Source organism: Medicago sativa, chromosome 1 (assembly GCF_051527215.1).
Source record: "Medicago sativa cultivar Bolivia chromosome 1, Bolivia_mono, whole genome shotgun sequence".
Lineage (NCBI taxonomy): Eukaryota > Viridiplantae > Streptophyta > Magnoliopsida > Fabales > Fabaceae > Medicago > Medicago sativa.
The window spans coordinates 20230192-20251011 of NC_140749.1; the positions used below are offsets into that span (position 1 = coordinate 20230192).

At 31.5% G+C, this 20820-nt stretch overlaps 2 protein-coding genes across 2 annotated transcripts; both read left to right on the forward strand.

Moving 5' to 3' along the window:
- Positions 1-7033: 7033 nt before the first annotated feature.
- Positions 7034-16042, forward strand: LOC146953471 (allene oxide synthase 3-like). The gene is made up of 2 exons (XM_085710136.1): positions 7034-7841; positions 15146-16042. The coding sequence occupies exons 1-2, from the start codon at positions 7090-7092 to the stop codon at positions 15861-15863; spliced, it is 1470 nt and encodes a 489-aa protein (XP_085566262.1). The 5' UTR covers positions 7034-7089; the 3' UTR covers positions 15864-16042.
- Positions 16043-17840: 1798 nt separating this feature from the next.
- Positions 17841-20531, forward strand: LOC146953472 (cold-regulated 413 plasma membrane protein 1-like). Its single transcript, XM_085710159.1, has 4 exons — positions 17841-18131; positions 19267-19374; positions 19479-19549; positions 20001-20531. Exons 1-4 carry the CDS (start codon positions 17941-17943, stop codon positions 20258-20260), a joined length of 630 nt encoding a protein of 209 aa, XP_085566285.1. The 5' UTR covers positions 17841-17940; the 3' UTR covers positions 20261-20531.
- Positions 20532-20820: the final 289 nt, after the last annotated feature.

Sequence of the window (20820 nt, forward strand, 5' to 3'; positions counted from 1 at the left end):
TTGCTTTTAATCAAGAACTTAATGCTTTCAGATACTTAATCAGGCTGGACACGGTCGATTAAGTTATCCGATCGAATTTGTTATCGTTTAAGGAATTTGGACACGAATGTTTAAATGCTAACTTAGAAATAACGATGTCGCTTTGGACACGAAGGATGTTGTAGAAATGATTGTGATAATATTGATTCTAAAGCTAGAGTCTGTTAATCGATCAAGAGATTGCTGATGTTATGCTTGGTTGTTATCTTATACCGCAAGCGAAATAGTTCAATCTCCTCTCGTTTTTACTTTTATGTCATGTAGGAATATAGTTTTACAAACAAACAATTTATATCCAAACCCTTAATGTGAACTATTGTGAAAATGCTTATGATTAACGTAACTCCCTGTGGAAACGATCCTATACTATACTAATGTATATATAGATTTATGACATGTAGGAAAAACTTACATCAAAGCACAAAATTGGCTTATTGATTCAGTAACAATCACAATTGATGAGGATAAGCCACCAAAGATCGCACATGAATCGCACATAGCAAGCAACATCTCAAAACAAAACCATTGTAAAGCTGAAGCAGAACAAACTGCAGTGTCACTAACAATCAGCACAACAATCTGAACACAATATCAATATTTTTTTTATTGAGGACTTTCAACAAACACCTTGTGTGCAGAATAGTCACAAATTTCGAATCGAAGATGAAACGAAATCAGAAATTAGATTCAAAGGAAAGAACAGAACAAAAAAGAATGATAGAGATTGAAACCGACAAAGAATGATCGATTCAATCGAACAAAGAACACAACAGAATCGCGATCATAATGAAATGCGATAGAACAGAATCGTGATCCCAATAACAAGACAAACCAAAACACGAAATTGAAAGATTCATAAACTAGTAATTCGATCGATTACGAAATGGACAAAAAATGAACAGAAAGAAATCGTGAGATTTCGAAACCCTAAAAATTGGGGCAAAAGAAGATGGAGAGAACGAAGTTGCGATGAAAATGAAATCGCAAAACTGAATTGATCGAAACAGAAGTTAATCAAGAACAAAAGTGATGGAAAAATCGAACTGAATCGAAGAACAGAAAAGATGAAAACAGAACGAGAAATGAACAAAAGTGAGAAAAGAGAAAACCAGAATGAAGAAGAAAGAAAAAAAACCGAACGAAAAAATTAAACTTTCTCGAGAAAATGCAGCGGAAAATTGTTCAAGGTGGATACCAATCATGCTCTGATACCATGTTAGAAAATATGGCATCCATGGAAGAATGAGAGAAAAGCTTAACCAACTCTTTGTATTGATGAAAATGAATGTTACAATATGAGAAAGTTATCCCACTAATGGGGTTATTACAAGTATATATACTACTACAACTAGTATCTCTAATAATAACAGTTGTGTGAAGTGCATCAAAAAGTTCATGTAAAGAATCACAACAGTTATGTAAAGTGCATAGAACTCAATCAGGGGTTCATAAAATTTTTACCATAGTTTTAGTGGGTGGGACCGAAGCATTTAATTTTGCATTAGAGCTTGCTCTTCATTTGTCATTTTTTGACAGAATTGTGTTGGATATAATTGATTTTGTGAGAGGAATTATTTTCTTTATCTCTTCCATTCACTAACCATTTGTTTACTATCTTAGTTTGAACTTTGAAGTCACCTTATCTTTCTTGAATAAAAAAGAGTGAGATAATTTTTTTTGAAGGAAGTGTGATAATTTTTTGTTATTTGAGATAAAATCATACTAAAAGTTTTCATATCTCACTTATATTTTAACAAAATAATTGCTTTTAATTTGATGATATTTCTTATTTTATTTTTAAATTAAAGCAAGGGAGGAGGATTCACATATTATAAGAATAATTTTTATGTTATCACTTATCGAGCTCTCTTACTTTCTGTTATTAAAGAAAAAGCTCTCTCACTTTCTCAATTTCCATACAAGGTTATGATCTCCAACACGGTTTATGCCATGGATAGTAAGGTCAAACTAGATGACTATGTGTGAAAGAGGAAAACCGTGCGAGTCTACTCATTTTTGGGCTTGAGTGACTTTGTGTTGGGTGACTTTGGTGACTTTAGTGTATTTAAGAGGAAAGAGAGTGATGATTGAATGATTAAAATAAATTATTTTGATGAGAGAGAATTATTAGTTAGGAGAGAGATAGAAACAAAGGCACCGAAGCCAAAGTCACTGAAGCCCCACCATAGTTTAGGAGTAGCAACTAGTAACTTGTCATTGTATATGTCATTATCATTTTGTACAAGACTGCAAACTTCAACTCTACACATGTGAACTCATAAGGTACCATATTAATGCCTTGCACCTAGAAACTCTTATATGCCCATAGAAGGCTTTCATCTAATCTCTAACTAGAGCCAACTCATCAACGCCATCAATCTTGTTTGTGACATAATTTCCCATCTTCACCCTACTAATTAAGTCTCCTTTATGACATGATGAGAAGAATCCTTCATGAGGTGTTGCATGAAAGGATGCTTGATAAGTTTTAGTAACAATCAAAGAATTGTTTTTATCATATCAACAGACACTCACACATATTTTAACCGTTCAGTAAAATCTATGATTCTAAGCTAGGGTTTTGAGATTATTTAAGTTGCATAAACATAAAACAAGTGGATTTTGGAATATATAAAGATTAATATGTGTTTGGATTACATTTCATCAGTTACGTAAGTAATGCATCCTTTTCACAGATTATATACTTCCATTCTTTCTTTTATATCTTCACATGTCACTCATCATATTTATTGGTTTGTCATTGTAAACTTAACCCTACCGTATGTCCTTTATCTACCAAGCCTTTTCCAAGAACAAATTAAATCAATATATTTTGAATTAATTATTTTGATTTAATCCACTATTCATGTGCATTGATGTAAGTTGATACATGTTCGAACTAGAATCAATCAATGTATTTTTGAGTTGTAACTACTATTTTCTTAATCTTCGTCTCAGTCTCTCTTGGTCTTCACCTTGGGTTTATCCTTCTTGGTGATTGACTAATGCAAGTCTTTGCATATAAGTGGTCGTACATCATTGGCTTCCAATATTTGTAATTATAGGTAGTTAGCTTCAACATGATCTTTATCATGAGTGATAGAACCCTCCAATTTTAGTTACACGACGCAATAATTTCTTAAAACAATGTGACTAATATCATATACTAGAATAAATGTGTGATTTTGAATAGTACATCAGGGAACTTCTGAGGAAAGATAGGTGAGTCAATAAACTTTCATAAATATGCAATATATCGCTACGAAAATTAATTTCTAGCAACAAGATTAATATTTATTTTCTCATGTTAAAGATCAAATAAAATGCTGCAACCATAGAGTATACTAAGAATTTTTTTGTACGCGACAATTTAGTAACTCAGAGCAATGAGTGCTATGATACTTCCGTTAGGAAAATTATAGCGTGGAACTGAAAACCTTCTTAATGTGAGTAAGGAAAAGCTACAAAAACGGTATGCCTCTTAAACTTCCACTATAATATAAAGAGAATGCAATTCTTCACTTTTAGGTGAACCTTACTAAAATGTATCTTAATTTATTTGATATTCAACTCAACTCAATATATTTTTTCTCTCCGAAAATTAACCAAGACTATCTATATCTTGTGTGGAACACTCTAATTATTCGTCTTACTTTTCTTTTTCAAGCAAGGTTATCAAATTGCTTTAGCTTGCTTTTTGTTGAAGCCTCCATCTTTAGAGGAAATGAAGAAAATGAAGAACTCGTAAGTTCAAAGAATACTGTACCACCAGCTATTAGTGAATTTGTGCGCTTTCAAATTTAAAGCACTGAAAAATTGGTTGGACAATTTGCTTGGTGTAAATTGTCTTTAGTTCGACCCCACAGCTAATATGTAAATTGTCTTTAGTTCGACCCCACAGCTAATATATAAGATTATAAGTTAAAGGGAAATGCTAACGGGTGCCCCGAGACATTGGTTAAAGATATGAAAAAGGAAATTATATAGTAGTTAATGCATTGAAATTGTGTAATTAATTTATAATAAAGTCAAAAACAGTTTCATTTTACAGTAATAATTCTCTTTTATGGTATGCTTAACTAGTGCCCCGAGGGCACCAGCTAGCAGGACCTAAGTTAAATTATAAAACGTGAGACAATTTTGGACGGAATCTGTGTACCTTCAAATTTAATGCACTGAAATATTGGTTGGACAAGCTTGTTGTAAATTATCTTTGGTTAAACAATTACAATTTACTCCTACATAACTGAATTTATAAAACCCTATATAAAATGAGACAATTTTGTTAGAATAAATTATATCCAAGGCGTGTAAATGTTAAAGATTAAATATATTTTTTATCCTTATCGATATAACCTAAACCGTGTAAATGGTTTATTTGTTTGTTTTTAATCATCATAAACATGGTTGTCAAACTCGCGAGTAGATTTGCGGATCTATACGAGTTTACAAGTCTAGAAGACAAAAATGAGTAGACTCGCACATAGAATTGTTTTTGTGGTAGACTCTGGTGAACTCGTACATACTCTCATAGACTCACGAGTCTATGACGAGTTTACCGAATCCATGAATTTTTTTTAAAAAAAAAATTAATTTTTAATTTTGAAAAAGTCCAAAATACGGTCTAAATTCCAAATCAAACAAAACATGTGAATAAAAAAAAAAAAAACCTAGAATCTTATAACCCTAGAAACAAAATGTTACTTTCTCTCACACTCAGTTTAGAAACGAAAAGGCACTCTCTCAACGACTTTCGATCTCACATGGCGAACACTTCACCTCCTACGTTCTTCAAAGATTGTATTTCGTAAATCACTTACTTGTTTGTTTTCATCGAAAACGTTCACTTGCTTCCTTTTCATGTAATCGCTCCCTTTACAAGTTTGTGTAGACTCGTGAGTCTGACAACCTTAATCATAAATACATCCTTTTTACTTTTAATCCTATTATTTTATTTTAGTCAAATTTAAAATGTGTTCATATTAAAATAATTATAAATCTCTGCGGACTTAGTTTGGTACCTATTTAGTTTGTATAGAGGAAACTAAAATCAAATTCTCCAGATATCTCTGTGATAAATTTCAAGTAAATAACTATTTTCGAAATTTTCCTACAAAAAAATATTTTAAAAACTAAAACAAAACTATAAAATCCAAAATAAAAAATAGTATATTTTAAGGATTAAAAACAATAACAAAAAATAAATAAAAATACAACAAATGAAAACAAAGTGTGTGTTTGTTTCAAGTTTACCAAATTTATTTATAGGAACTAAATATGAGAATTTTATGAGAATTAAATAGGAACTAAACCAAATTTATGAGAATTTTATTCCAAGGTATTTAGACCATCCACAACAACAACAACAACAACAACAACCAAACCTTGTCCCACTAAGTGGGGTCGGCTACATGGATCAAATGACGTCATAGTGTTCTATCAAAAACCATATTTGGATCCAACTCATTGACCTCTAAATCTTTTCTAATGGGTTCTCTAATGGTTTTCTTAGGTTTTCATCTATCTTTTTTAACCTGATTATCCTCCATTTGATCTACTCTTCTTACAACGGCATTTACGGGTCTTCTCTCTATCAAAAACCATCCACAACAGAGCACCTTAAACTGGGTGCTTAAATTAATTTCATATGTCCATACTTAATAAGCATCCATTTTCTCCAACCCAACACCTTAACAAATATTATTAAATAGGTCCTATAAATAATTTTATATCATTACATTTCAACAAAATTTATTTATTTTATTAAGATTTATTAAATGAGATCCATGAAAAATGAAGAGAAAGAGGGTGCTTCCATAGCCACCCTTCTCCATAGCCACTCATATATTATACTCCACAATGGGGGTGCCTATTTAATATGGTGCTAAATAGATTAAGCACCCACCATTGTGGATGGTCTTAGAAAAAAAATGTTTGATTAATATTATAATATTTCTGGAAACCATAAAAATAAGGATTATAATGGAAAATTACACATTAATTTATTCTCATCTTAATGGAAACTTTATTCTCACACTTTTTTTTGGGAAAAATTTTCTATTCCCAAGAACGTTTTATACCCGGAAATAAAATTTAGTAAACTTGTAACAAACATAGGTATGCATATTTCTATCGTTTTATTGTCAGGAATCTACGAAAATAACTTAAAACAAACACACCAAATAAATATTTTTTTTCATACACATTGTTTTAGTCTTTATTGTTAAGTGAACATCTATTTTTACAGCTGTGTTTAGAGCACTGGAAAAAATTCTCAACAAAAAATGAGTTTAAAATTTAATTTTTCTAACTAGATTTTCAATATTTTTATTTTGAATTTTTTACCTTTAAAAAATTTATATTTAATACATCCCATATTAAAAAAATCTAACTTTTTATAAATAAAAATTGCTAATTTCATAGAGACTAAAAATATATTAAACTTTAGTATTTAAATTTAAATAAAGGCTTAATTACTTTTTTGGTACCTTAACTTATTTTTTGGTTTCGTTTTGGTCCCTTAAGTTATTAACGTTACAATTTGGTCCCTTAACTTACTTTTTGGTTTCGTTTTGGTCCCTTAACTATTAAAAGTTTCATTTTGGTCCCTTAACTTATTTTTTTGTTTCGATTTGGTCCCTTAACTTATTTTTTGGTTTCGTGTTGGTCCCTTAACTCTAATACATTCATCCTAACGTAAAGGACCAAAGTGGTTGACGGAGGAAGAGTTAAGGGACCAAAACGAAACCAAAAAATAAGTTAAGGGACCAAAACGAAACCAAAAAATAAGTTAAGGGACCAAAACGAAACTTTTAATAGTTAAGGGACCAAAACGAAACCAAAAAGTAACTTAAGGGACCAAATTGTAACGTTAATAACTTATGGGACCAAAATGTAACCAACAAATAACGGACAAAATCATTAATTAAGCCTTAAATAAAACACATATCATGAGTTCTACTACTACCACTCTTTATAAAGAAAACAGCTATACCCATTAGTCATAACCAAACAATTTAATCTATCAAAATATCGAGTTTCATATCTCACATGGCAGCATCTTCACCACAACCTTCCACCACCATCAGCAACCACCAGCAAGAGCTTCCACTAAAAGAAATCCCAGGAACCTATGGCCTCCCTTTCATCGGGCCGATTTTGGACCGACACGACTTTTTCTATAACCAAGGCAGAGACAAATTCTTCTCAACAAGAATTCAAAAATACAATTCAACAGTCTTCAAAACCAACATGCCACCAGGTCCATTCATTTCCTCAAACTCAAGAGTCATAGCACTCTTAGATGCTTCATCGTTTCCGATCCTCTTCGACAACAAAAAAGTCGAGAAATACAACGTCTTCGACGGTACCTTCATGCCGTCGACAGACTTCACCGGAGGCTACCGTGTCTGTCCTTTCTTAGACACAACTGAAACAAACCATGCACTTATCAAAGGTTTACTTCTTAACGTTCTTCTATCTGGAAAAGACTCTTTTGTCCCTCTCTTTAGGAGGATACTTTCTGATGCTTTTAGTGAGATTGAAGATGGGCTTTCTGGTAAAAGTGGTAAAGCTGATTTTAACTCTATTATGAGTGTGGCTTCGTTTAACTTCATGTTTAAGCTTTTTTGTGATAATAAGAACCCTTCTGAAACTATCCTTGGTGATCAAGGTCGTAAAATGTTGGACACGTGGATTCTCTTTCAACTTGCTCCAATTGAAACATTAAAACCTCCTAAGGTTTTCAATTATCTTGAAGATCTCTTGCTTCATACTGTTCCCTTTCCTGCTTGTTTGACAAGGTGAGATTAATACTATGTCTTTAAACATATAGTTTTATATTGAGAATTTTTCTTTTTCTTTTCATCAGATTATCTTTAATTATACTAGCGGAAAGACGGGCACTATCGTGCCCGTTTGTCCGCTCTTTCTACTGCTCTAACGCATGTGATTATTTTATTATGTTTGTTTGTATAATTTTGATTAAATTTTTTAAATTTTTAAATATTAATGGAAATTATTGATATATTGATTTATAAACAAAATATTGTCAAGTTATATAACAATTATTTATGAACTCAACATATTTTAGTTTGTTTGCATATAAAATAAAGAAAAAATAATGATTTTTTATTGTTTATTCTAATAGTAATTAGTAACATCATAACATAAATGTATAAATGACATTTTATGTAAAAGAAACATTTTTATGATTGCGATAAAAGAATATCTTTAAAAACTACATTTTTCGTAAAGTCTCCATCTTCTCCTTCTATTTTCCCTTCATTAATAAGAATTTTTGTTGAATTTTGAGAAACTTCTCTCGATAAAGCTACATATAATTGACCATGACTGAAAACATGTCGTGGAAGATAGATTCCGACATTGGGAATATAGTCTGCCCTTTAACATTAATTTTTGCTCACATTTGTTACTAATATTTTTTTAGAGGATTTAAAGTCCAATCTTTAACATAATATTTTGCTCACGTTTGTTACTAATATTTTTTTCCAGAGGATTTAAAGTTTAATCTTTAACATTATTTTTTGCTCACGATTGTTACTAATATTTTTTTTAGAGTATTTAAAGTTCAATCTTTAACATTATTTTTTTTCTCACGTTTGTTACTAATCTTTTTTTAGAGGATTTAAAGTCCAATCTTTAACATTATTTTTTGCTCACGTTTGTTACTAATTTTTTTTTTAGAGAATTTATAGTCCAATCTTTAACAATATTTTTTGCTCACGTCTATTACTAATCTTTTTTTAGAGGATTTAAAGTCCAATCTTTAACAATATTTTTTGCTCACGTTTGTTACTAATTTCTTTTTTAAAGGATTTAAATTCCAATATTTAACATTATTTTTTGCTCACATTTGTTACTAATTTTTTTTTTAGAGGATTTAAAGTCCAATCTTTTCCATTATTTTTTACTCACGTTTGTTACAATTGATCAAAGACTAAGGATGAGTAATTTAAATCAATAAAATAATATGGAATACTGTTTTTTGTGGAAGAGACATGAAAATACTTGACAATCTTTGTCGGTTGTATTGAGGGGAACAACACAGATGTACAACATAAAAGCGGCTGATAAAAAAGTAACATGAGTTGTTGTTTTGTGCTAATTTTTTTGTGAGTTTGATCTTTGGTTAACAGAGGTAAAAGAGGGTTAACGATGACGATTAGTGACATGGATTACTAATCCACGTACTATTTTATAATTGGCTATTTGTATTTAAAATTAAGGGTATTTTTGGAAAGAAAAGTCCAACCCAAAGGTGTGCTTATAGATAAAAAAAAAAAAAAAACACACTATCATAGTTTGTATAAGCAATTATAAACCAGCAAAGTCAAATAATTCTTAAAATTAATCGTAAATAATTTGAATCATAATCACTTATAAACCAGCAAAGTCAAATAATCCATAAAATTAATCAACTTTGATTAGTTGTAACATGAAAGAAAAAAAAAACTTACAGTTTAATTCTGAATTCTGATGCAGAGGGCGGAGAGAGGTTGAGAAAAACTAAACAATGGGAACGAACTATGAACTGTGTGAACCCTACTTATTAATATTTTTAATATAGTGCTAACAAATCTTTTTCTAAAAGATTTTGAATCATAATATTTTGCTCACGTTTATTACTAATATTTTTATCAGAGGATTTAAAGTCCAATTTTTAACATTATTTTTTCTCATGTTTGTTACTAATCTTTTTTTTTTGCTCACGTTTGTTACTAATATTTTATTAGAGGATTTAAAGTCTAATATTTAACATTATTTTTTGCTCATGTTTGTTACTAATATTTTTTTTAGAGGATTTAAAGTCCAATCTTTAACAATATTTTTTGCTCACGTTTATTACTAATCTTTTTTTAGAGGATTTATAGTCCATTTAATATAGTGCTAACAAATCTTTTTCTAAAAGATTTTGAATCATAATATTTTGCTCATGTTCGTTACTAATATTTTTATCAGAGGATTTAAAGTCCAATTTTTAAAATTATTTTTTGCTTAGTTTGTTACTAATCTTTTTTTTGTTCTCACGTTTGTTACTAATCTTTTATTAGAGGATTTAAAGTCTAATCTTTAACATTATTTTTTGCTCATGTTTGTTACTAATCTTTTTTTTAGAGGATTTAAAGTCCAATCTTTAACAATATTTTTTGCTCAAGTTTGTTACTAATTTTTTTTAGAGGATTTATAGTCCAATCCTCATCAGCTGTTATTTTTGTTTAAAAAAAAAATTAAAAAAAACTCATACACTCGTGAGAAATAAAGCCGGAAAAAACATAAACTTTGGATTATTTTTTTTCATAAGTGATTATTGTTCAAGTTTGATTTTCTCAAATTCTGATTCATTCATTCTTCTAACAAAAAAAAGTAAAAAACAAAGCTTGAATTGTAATGTTGGCGGAAAGTAAATTGCTCGAAGGATAAAACAGAAAGATATTCAATTCATGAAGTGGGCCTTAGAGATATTCCATTCAATTGTGCTTCAGAAGTATTAATCAAGTTCGTGAGCCTTGGAACTTCTAATTTTTTAGAGGTGATGAGATGTGATCAGAGGGTACTATGATGAATTCTGGATCGATTTGAATTCATGAGAAGAGACATAAAGAATGCAAATATAATTTTTAAACTTTTTGTGAGTTTGATTTGTTGTTAACGGTGGTAAAAGAAAGTTAGCGATGACGATTAGTGACATTGATTATTCAACCACATGTTATTTTATAATTGGCTATTTGTATTTAAAATTAAGGATATTTTTGGAAAGAAAATTCCAACCCAAAAGTGTGCTGAAAGGGGTAGTTTTCTTTATATACAGTATATATAAGGATTTGATTACTCTACGGAAAAAAAAAAATCTATTTTCATTCCAATTCAAAACTTCTTTACAATCTTTTGTCCTACTTTATAACTTTGATATCGAAGGATCAAAATCCTCACTCTTTGGGGGATTTCCGCCCCATTTCTCTATTTGGGAGTCCTTACAAGTTGTTTAAAATTCTTGCCAAGAGCAAAGCATATTGTTAGTCGTGAAAAATCAATCAGTCTTTTAAAGGGGTAGTATTTGGTGGATGAGGCTATGGTGGTGAACGAGGTGGTAGATCTTGCAAAGAGGTCAAAGAAGGAATGTCTAATTCAAAGTGGATTTGAAAAGTCCTATGACTCAATAAGTTGGAGTTTTTAATATTTTTTTTGGAATATATGCTCATGTGTTGGGGGCGCGGGTGACTTATTGCATATTCTTGGGTTCATACTTCATTATCGGTTCTAGTAAACAATAGACGTACGGAGGAGGTGGCAGCGTTCCTGTTCTTGTTGGTGGTGGAAGGATTGGGCTCTCTAATGTTAAGGCGGTAGAAAAGGGGTATTTCAAAGTGTTTCGAATTCTTGAGTCGGAAGTGAGGTGTTCCATATACACACGACACTATTTATATGGGAGACATGTCTTCGGAACTTGTGATCTATGAAGGCTATTTTGAGGTGGTTTGAATTGATATCCAACCTAAAGGTGAATTTAGCAAAGGTTTGGGTGCATGGGTGAATGTCAAAAATGATTTCATGGATGAAGGCCTCATTCTTGAATTGTAAAGTGCGTAAGTTGCCTTTTATTTATCTAGGACTTCCAGTGGGAGCAAATCCAAGGAAGGCTTCAACATGACAACCGATGTTGAAAGTTCTTGATAAAAGCTTAAAGTCTTGGAGGAATCAGTTTGTAAATTTTTGTGGTAGGGTGATCCTCAAAAACTCGATATAGGCTTCAATTCCACTTTTCTATCCTTTTCTCAAAATGTCGGTTTGTATGTTGAAAAACATTCTTAGACCACAGAAATTTTTAGTGGGGAGAAGTGGCATGGAGTAATTAAATTTGTTGTGTAAAATGGTTGGATATTTGTAGGTTGAACATGGGGAAGTTTAGGGGTAAAGGATTTAAGGTTATTAAAGTATGCGCTTTTATCTAAATGGCGATGAAGGTGTTTAGTCGAAGAAGAGTCTTTATGGAAGAAGGCGTTGGTTGCTAAGTATGATACTAGTATATTGGCTCAAATCCGGTCATTCCATGTGGCCAAAGCCGCTGTGGTAGAATATAAGTGGAATTGGTGTTATTCTCGATATAGGGTGAAATTGATTCTCGAAACTGGTTAGCAAGAAGGATGGTAGTGGGAGTGAGATGCCTATTTAGGAGGATCATTGTGGTGGGATATATAAGTTGTTGACTAAAACATTCACCCATATTGCAAGAATATTGGAGCAATAAATTAGTTTGGTACTCCCTCCATCACACCATAGTTGTTCTATTTGAGTTTTACATGGTTATTAAGGAAATGATTAATAATTTTGATTTTAATGGTAAAATGTGTATCGTTTACTAAAACACCATTGTTAATTGTGGTTAGAGAAATAGTTATAGGTGAGTGAAATGCAAAAAATAAGGGTATGTTAGTGGAAAAAAAAAAGTAATATATGTTGTATTGATATTGTAAAAGGGATAAATAATTCAAGACAAAAAGATTTAAGAAAGGGAACACCTATTGTGAGACGGACGGACTGTAAGAGATGGGGGACTAAGACGATGGTATGTGGTGTTGGAAGTGTATATGGAGGCGTCCATTAATCTTTGTGAGGGAGGAAGAAATTTGGAGGAATTTTATGGGGTTGATGTCTTCCGTGGAAAATCTGAAAAGGGAGGATGAGTGGTGTTCTCGGAGGAAATTGTGCGTCCATTAAAATTTGAATTTTATATATATATATAAAAAAAGTAAAATTACATAATTCGTCTTTTAACTTAATTTTAGGCAACATCTTTGTTCTTTACCTTTTTTTTTGTTCTGATTTAGTCCTCTATGTTATAAATTGTCAACAAAGTTATCTTTTTTTTTAATGAAAAAAATCATCAAAAACTCATCAAACTCATAAACAAACCCAAATCTCATCTTACAAACCAAAAAACTCAGATTTTATTGAAAAAATCTCATTAAAAATGATAAGATATTGTCATTTTATAAGCTAAAGCTCTGTTTGGGAGTTTAGAGGGGAGGGAAATGGAGGACTTGAGAATAAAGGAAGAAAGAAGTGGAAAAAATGAAGAGCTAGCTTCAGGAGAGGAGGGCTTTGAGGGGCTTAGTTTTCTTCATAATATAAATTTGCTCAATCTGGGAGAACTAAAAAATTGTATTGGATGAGAGTTTTAGGGGGTTTGAGTAAATTTTTCAAATCCAATATATATTGTTATGATACTCGCAAAATTAAAAGTATATTAATCATAAATATTCTTTTATGAGTAAATAGGCAATTTCCCCCCCCCAAAATTGCAAGGTTTGTCAAATACCCCCCTGTAGTTAACGAAACATCAATTACCCCCCTAAAATTGCATAACGTTAATCAATTTACACCCTCCGTCAATTTTTCTGTTAACTGTTTACGGTTATAATCAATTACCCCCCTGAAATTTTACACTTATGTGCAAAATGCCCCCTGAACTTGAAAAATTTTAAAAAAATTGAAAAAATTCTAGAAAAATATTAAAAAAAAATTAAAAAATTCTGGAAAAATGAAAAATCAATAAAAAAAATATTAAAAAATTCTGGAAAATTGAAAAATTAATAAAAATGAAAAAAATCTGGAAAAATTAATAAAAATAAAAAAAAATCTGAAAAAATTTAAAAAATCTGGAAAAATTAATAAAAATAAAATAATCTAATAAAATGAAAAATAATGAAAAAATTCTGAAAAAAAATAAAATTTCTAAATTTCTAAAAAAATTAAAATTCTGGAAAAATGAAATTTTCGAAATTTTAAATTTTAATGAAATTCTGGAAAATAAAAATTCTGGAAATTCTCGAAAATAAAAATTCTGGAAAATAAATTTTAATGAAATTTTAAATTTTCGAAAATAAAAATGAAATTCTGGAAAAAAGAAATTTTAATTTGAAATTTTCATTAGTATTTCTCAAAAATTTTCCGGGAATTTTTGTGTATTTATAAACCGAGAATAAGGGAAAAAATATGTGTATTTATAAACCGAGCTTAGGTTTTTTTATGTATTTTTCGAAATTTCGAAATTTTCATTAGTATTTTTTCCGGGAATTTTTGTGTATTTATAAACCGGGAACTTTTTGTGTATTTATAAACCGAGAATAAGGGAAAAAATACACTGAAAAAACCTAAGCTCGACATATATACTAATCAAAATTTCGGAATTTCGAAAAATACATTTTTTCCAGAATTTCGAAATTTCGACATATATACTAATCAGAATTTTTTTTATTTTCCCGAATTTTTTCATTATTTTTCATTTTATTAGATTATTTTATTTTTTAATCATTTTTTATTTTTATTAATTTTTTCAGATTTTTTTTATTTTTCCGGAATTTTTAAATTTTTTCAGATTTTTTTTTATTAATTTTTCAATTTTCCAGAATTTTTTAATATTTTTTTTCAATTTTTTTTATTGATTTTTCATTTTTCCAGAATTTTTTAATTTTTTTTAATATTTTTCCAGAATTTTTTCAATTTTTTTAATTTTTCAAGTTCAGGGGGCATTTTGCACATAAGTGTAAAATTTCAGTGGGGTAATTGATCATAACCGTAAACAGTTAACAGAAAAATTGACGGAGGGGGTAAATTGATCAACATTATGCAATTTCAGGGGGGGTAATTGATGTTTCGTTAACTACAGGGGGATATTTGACAAACCTTGCAATTTCGGGGGGGAAATTGCCTATTTACTCATTCTTTTATCATTTGCTAGAAAAACACTCGCTCAAGTTTTTTGAAAGATTTCTCTATTTTATTTTTCCCTCTAATCTCATCCCTCCAAACCCTTCCCCTCCATTCCCCTTCAAACTCTCAAACAAAGCATTAACCATTAAGAACTAAATTAGGACCAAAAAAAGATAAAGGACGAAAGTGTTAAGGAACGAGTGTAATGTATACTACTTTGGTATAGGGTTCACATGATGTATATGAATTTTCATTCAAGTTTTTGAATGATATAAACTTGAAGTATTGTGTAATGATGTCTTGTATTGTGTTATAAAGATAGTGTGACTGTGTGAGTTCGTTACATTAACTACATTACGATGTGTTTGGCCAGGTCCTCTTACAAGAAGCTCTACGAAGCATTTTCTTCTTCAGCTGTAACAATTTTAAACGATGCAGAAAAGGCAGGGTTGAAAAGAAGTGAAGCCTGCCACAATATCATTTTCATGGCAGGCTTCAATGGATACGGCGGATTAAAGAATCAATTTCCAACACTCTTCAAATGGGTAGGTTTATGCGGCGAAGAGCTACACAAAGAACTCGCAAAGGAGATAAGAACCGTTGTAAAACACGAAGGTGGGGTAACAATTCAGTCGTTAGAAAAAATGCCGTTAGTTAAATCGGTTGTTTATGAAGTTTTGAGGATTGAACCTGTGGTTCGTTATCAATATGCAAAAGCAAGAGAAGATTTAATTGTGAAGAGTCATGATGCAGCTTTTGAAATTAAAAAGGGTGAGATGATATTCGGGTACCAATCTTTTGCTACGAAGGATCCTAGGGTTTTCGATGATGCCGAGATTTTTGTGCCAAAGAGGTTTATTGGAGAAGGTGAGAAGTTGTTGAAGTATGTTTTATGGTCGAATGGGAGAGAAACTGAGAAGCCTACTGTGGATAATAAACAATGTCCTGCGAAGAATCTTGTTGTGCTTTTGTGTAAATTGTTTTTGGTGGAGTTTTTCTTGCGATATGATACTTTTACGTTTGAGACTAAAGATGCTGTTATTGGTGTTTCTATTACTATTACTTCCCTCACCAAGGCTTCTACAATATGAATTTGTTTTTTGGGTTGTATTTTACGTTCTTGTTTTGTAATTTGTTTCCTTCCCATATTGTATTGTTGTCGTTCAAGAGATCTCAAATTAGTTGTAAGAGCTTGACTATGTAATCTCAATACACATTGTTCAATTTCCATTGAGATATTTGTAAAATTGTCGTTATAGTGTCACCGTTACTAATTTTTGGTTGTTTCTTATTAACATTGACTTTTGAGCGGAATGTTGTAAAAATTTGTTTAATACTGTAATTTATGTTTTTTAAGGCAATACCATAATTTCTGTTGTTTGTTGTTATTGTTGTTATTTTTTTTTTGGCTACATAGTCTAGTGCCTAGAAATTCACTATATATCAGGATGAATAAGTAAGGGGTTTGGGATCCGAATCGCTTCCTACTAATTGAGTTAAACTTATGGGAACGTTGTTGTTGTTATTATTAGGGAAAAGTATAATAACCTCTTCCCCGAAGTTTGTTAAAATGTCACTCACACCTCCTCCATTTTTAAACATAACACAAACCTCCCCTACTTAATTTTTGGGTGACAAACATCTCCCCTCCAATTTAACATTGTTATGTTCTCTCTTAATGTCTCTCACAAACTTCACCTACTTACTTTTTAACTGAAAACAAATATTCCCTCTTCATGTTTCAGGTGACACATCAACACATACCTTTTTTCAGGTTCTACTATTCTTCATTTGCGATTGATCAACTGAAACAATTCTCACAAGAAGAGGAACTCACTTAAACATTTTTCCGAAACGAAACCAAAAAATTGCGAGGAAAGACAAAATAACGATTGGACATGATAATACAAAAGGACAAATCAATTAAAGAGCACAGACTGGTATATAGAAATAATAGGTTTTGGGTGGACGGGGGTTACTCAGGAAAATAGAAAGGCAATAGGCAAAACAAAATATAAACTTATTGTACGTTCAATAAAGTGATCATCTTCACTCTGAGAGCATGTTGACTCCCGGGATCTAGATACACATGGTTCACAGTTTTAGTCAACGTGTTCAAGTAGGAAAAGTACACGTAAAAGTAATATGTCTCTTAATCCTAAGACACTTATGGTTAAAGTCGAGATCTCACACAAAGAAAAAATCATGTCATTCATGCACCAAATTATTGAAAAAGTGGTAGATGTAGCCGGTGATGGTCATTGTGGATTCCATGCAGTTGTGGGCCTACGTAAAATGTTTGTTGATGATTATAAGGTTATCCGTTATGAGCTTCTCAAAGAGTTGGCCAATGAAGATCGCTTCAACGAGGTCAAACACAGTATGATCAGTGATGATATTGGCCCGACTTTGCTGGATAAATGGATAATATGTCAGATATGAGTTTCCTCATTGTTTAGAAATACATGCATGCAGTGTTGTCCATAAAAAAATCAGCAAGACCAAGCCAAACTCTCTGGTAAAACACACCTCTAAACCCTAGTTTTGGGAGCGGTGAATTTGGACATAACAATTTATAAAAAAATGGACCTCTTTTGTCAAAAAAAAAATGGACCTCTCAATTATTATAGTTTTGGTCTTTCAAAAAAAAAATTATAGTTTTAGTGTACAAATGTTTAATTAATGTCTCATGTCATTTATTTTAAGATATTTTAAGAAATTGAGAGGATCTTTAACTCTTTGAACAACGTGCAAATCGAGGCATTTTTGCATGGGCACAAACATAAATGAATAGTATTTGATCACACACACATAAAAAAAAAAAAAATTCTTAAGTTGTATCCAAACAAACTAGATTATTTGATTATCATTTGATTATCAATTTTTTTTTTATTATTAGAAAATATTTTAATGTGTACCAAAAAAGAAAATATTTTAATGTGTGTGCCCCTAAACACTCTTGATTTATGTTTCTCACTTCCGTGCAAATCTAACGTCAACCCATAATCTAACACCTTCCACGTGGCACTTCCTTTTTCGGAAAAGTTCATTGTCCTTGAGTTCACAGTTTACAGCAAAACACTAGATCTTTTCCTCCTTTGTGTTGTGTGTTCTTGTCTGTCACAACAACATTCATCTTTGCCATTGATGTGCTGAGTTTACTACGAAATGTGGAAAACGAAGAGTTACTTGGCAATGAGGACGGATTATCAAGACGAAACAGCAGCTCAATTGATTACCTCTGATCTCACTGACCTTGCTGTGGCTGCTAATAACCTCGCTCACCATGTCATCATCATGCTTGGTGTCTCAGGTTCTGGTATCTCCGTCCTCCAATTCATTGCTTCCATTTCTGCTATGTATGTAATCTAACCTTTTAACTCCCTCTCCTTTAATTACTTTTCGAATTGATTCCTTATATTTATTTCATTTTATTCATCACTTGTTGTGCTTATATCTGTTGTAGATATGCAACTTATTGTGTTGGTTTTGTTATTTTGTTTTGATTAGGGTTGGTGTGTGTGTTTAGTTATGCGTTGAAAAAGATTTATTCTGAATTAATTGATTTTTGTTAAAACTAAGCCAAATGTGAAGTGGTTTATGTTTGAATCATATGGTTTATGTTTGAATCATATAAAAGTGAGTTGATAAAAAAAGGATTGAGTTTAAAAATCACGTTTTAAATTAAAAGCTACAAATCATAGCTTCAAGTTAGAATAACTTAGAATTTGTGTTTGGACCTAACACACAAACCCATAAAACCGGTTTGTAAGGTGAAGACGGCCCCCACTTAGGGGTGGACTTGAGGGTGGGCATCCCAGGGCACAATTTTCTTAGGGGCACCAAAATTATTATTTTTACTTGGTACTATATAGATATATTCTTTTTTAACTCGCTTTGATTAATTCTACTGAAAGTATATTTTTAGAACACTTTGATTATGAATGAATCTTTGGCAACAAAAAATGTAAGAATAACATTCAAATAATTAGAGGGCACAACTTTATTGATTCAAGGCACCAAAAAATTTAGGAGCAGCTCTATTCTCACTTATAAACATTTATTCATGCCATATCTCTTCCAATGTAGGACACCCACCTCAAGCCCTACATATGGAGCATGACCAGAGTGACCCGATAGCGGAAACCTTATAGCAGGTGGTTCTGCGGATCTTGGATAGACTTTGATACTATCTTTAAATTTGTTGTTGGGCTTAAACTGTAGTCATGTGTTCTGACCCGTACTGCTACATTCCTTGCACTTTCGGCTCCAATTGCTCTGCTACCATTAGCTCGAGTGTCTGCCCTCTTATCAATGAACACGAGTCATATTCAACACACTTCAATTTTAGTCTGTGTTGAGTTAAGCTTTCCTTTGTCTTCTAAAGCTATATGTAAATTTGATGTGTGTCTAGATTAAATTTGCTACAAAGTGATTTGCCAAAGCGGGAGTTTTTCCATGTTATGGATGGTAATTTTTGTTTGTGCACTGCAGTTATTTGTTGATTTTGGATCGTACAAACTGGAAGACCAACATTTTCACATCACTACTCATTCCATACATTTTCTTCAGCCTGCCTTCATGGATTTTCGGCGTCTTTAGGTGATTACCTTGTAATGCTTTATTGTTATCAACTTCACTTTACTCCAATACCAAATTGAGTTTGTTATTTTGTTATCATGTTACTTATTTTCGTGGCTTCACAGGGCAGAGATTGGGAGATGGATTGCTCTCATTGCTGTTGTACTACGACTTTTCGTTCCAAGACACTTCCCTGGTATGTTACAATTTCACAGAGAGTGACATCACTCTTTTTTATTAGATGCACATTATAATGGCGTCTCTGTCAACATATTTGCTGTTATTCATTGACATAATTTATATATATATTTCTCAGTTCAAACTGGCCCACATCACCTCAAAGTTATATAAATAGATGTTAATTTGTCCCTAAAGATGTAGCCTAGTGTCATGAGTTGGAACGCTGAAGGAATACTAAGAATAAGGTCTAGGGTTCAATCCCTGCTGTTAACAATTTCCCCTCGTCCTAACAAGTAACCACTTTTTCCCTATGTGGTTATGTTATGATTGTTGGATACTGCGGATACATGTTTTCCGTTCCCCTAGTCCATTAGGAGCAGCCTAGAATTTGCAAAAAGGGAACAAGAAAGAATACTACGAAACATTTTCTCACTGTAATGCGTAATTTTTCGTCACGGTTATCGCAGATTGGCTGGAATTACCCGCTGCTTTGATTCTTCTTATTGTTGTTGCTCCTGATCTATTTGCAAACACCTTTAGAAGTGATGCAGTTGGCGGCGTGGTAGTATGCCTTATCATTGCATGTTATTTGCTGCAAGAACATATTCGGGCATCTGGTGGTCTTAGAGATTCATTCACAAAAGCTCACGGCATATCAAATACAATTGGCATAATTCTTCTGCTAATCTACCCCATATGGACATTGGTTCTCTATATTACTACATAGGCATAAACATACAGTGAAAAATTTGTATTTGGCTGGAAGTGTAACGATTTGGCTTCGATATCGTTAATTTGTTCGTAACTGATATCTAGGGACGTACACATGTGCCTGTAGTTTGTCTGTGTATAAATATGAAGTGAAATATTAGTGGATGACTTTTTAGCTTCATCAATCCTTAAAAATATGATTAGCAATGCTGTATTTTCGTATCTTGTGTATTCACAAACTGATTATTGTACTTGGAAATCATAATTTGGTTAGCCTGTGTACCAAATATCATTGTGTTTCTTGAAGTGCAGTCATTACTATTTGAGTTGGAGAAAATTTTAACATTTATACTTTTGAAAATATTGCTGTAAGTAATTATTCTTACACGAATTACATTCGGAGTTGCAGTTTTAACATATATGATTACTATCATACTTACAGATTATCATCACTTTAGTAAATACAATCAAATGTACAGAAAACCAAATGGATTTTGCATAAAATGGCCACTTGACATGTGATCATGCCATTGTTCCTTTTGTTTCCTTGTATAGTTCATCAATTTGATCCTGCAA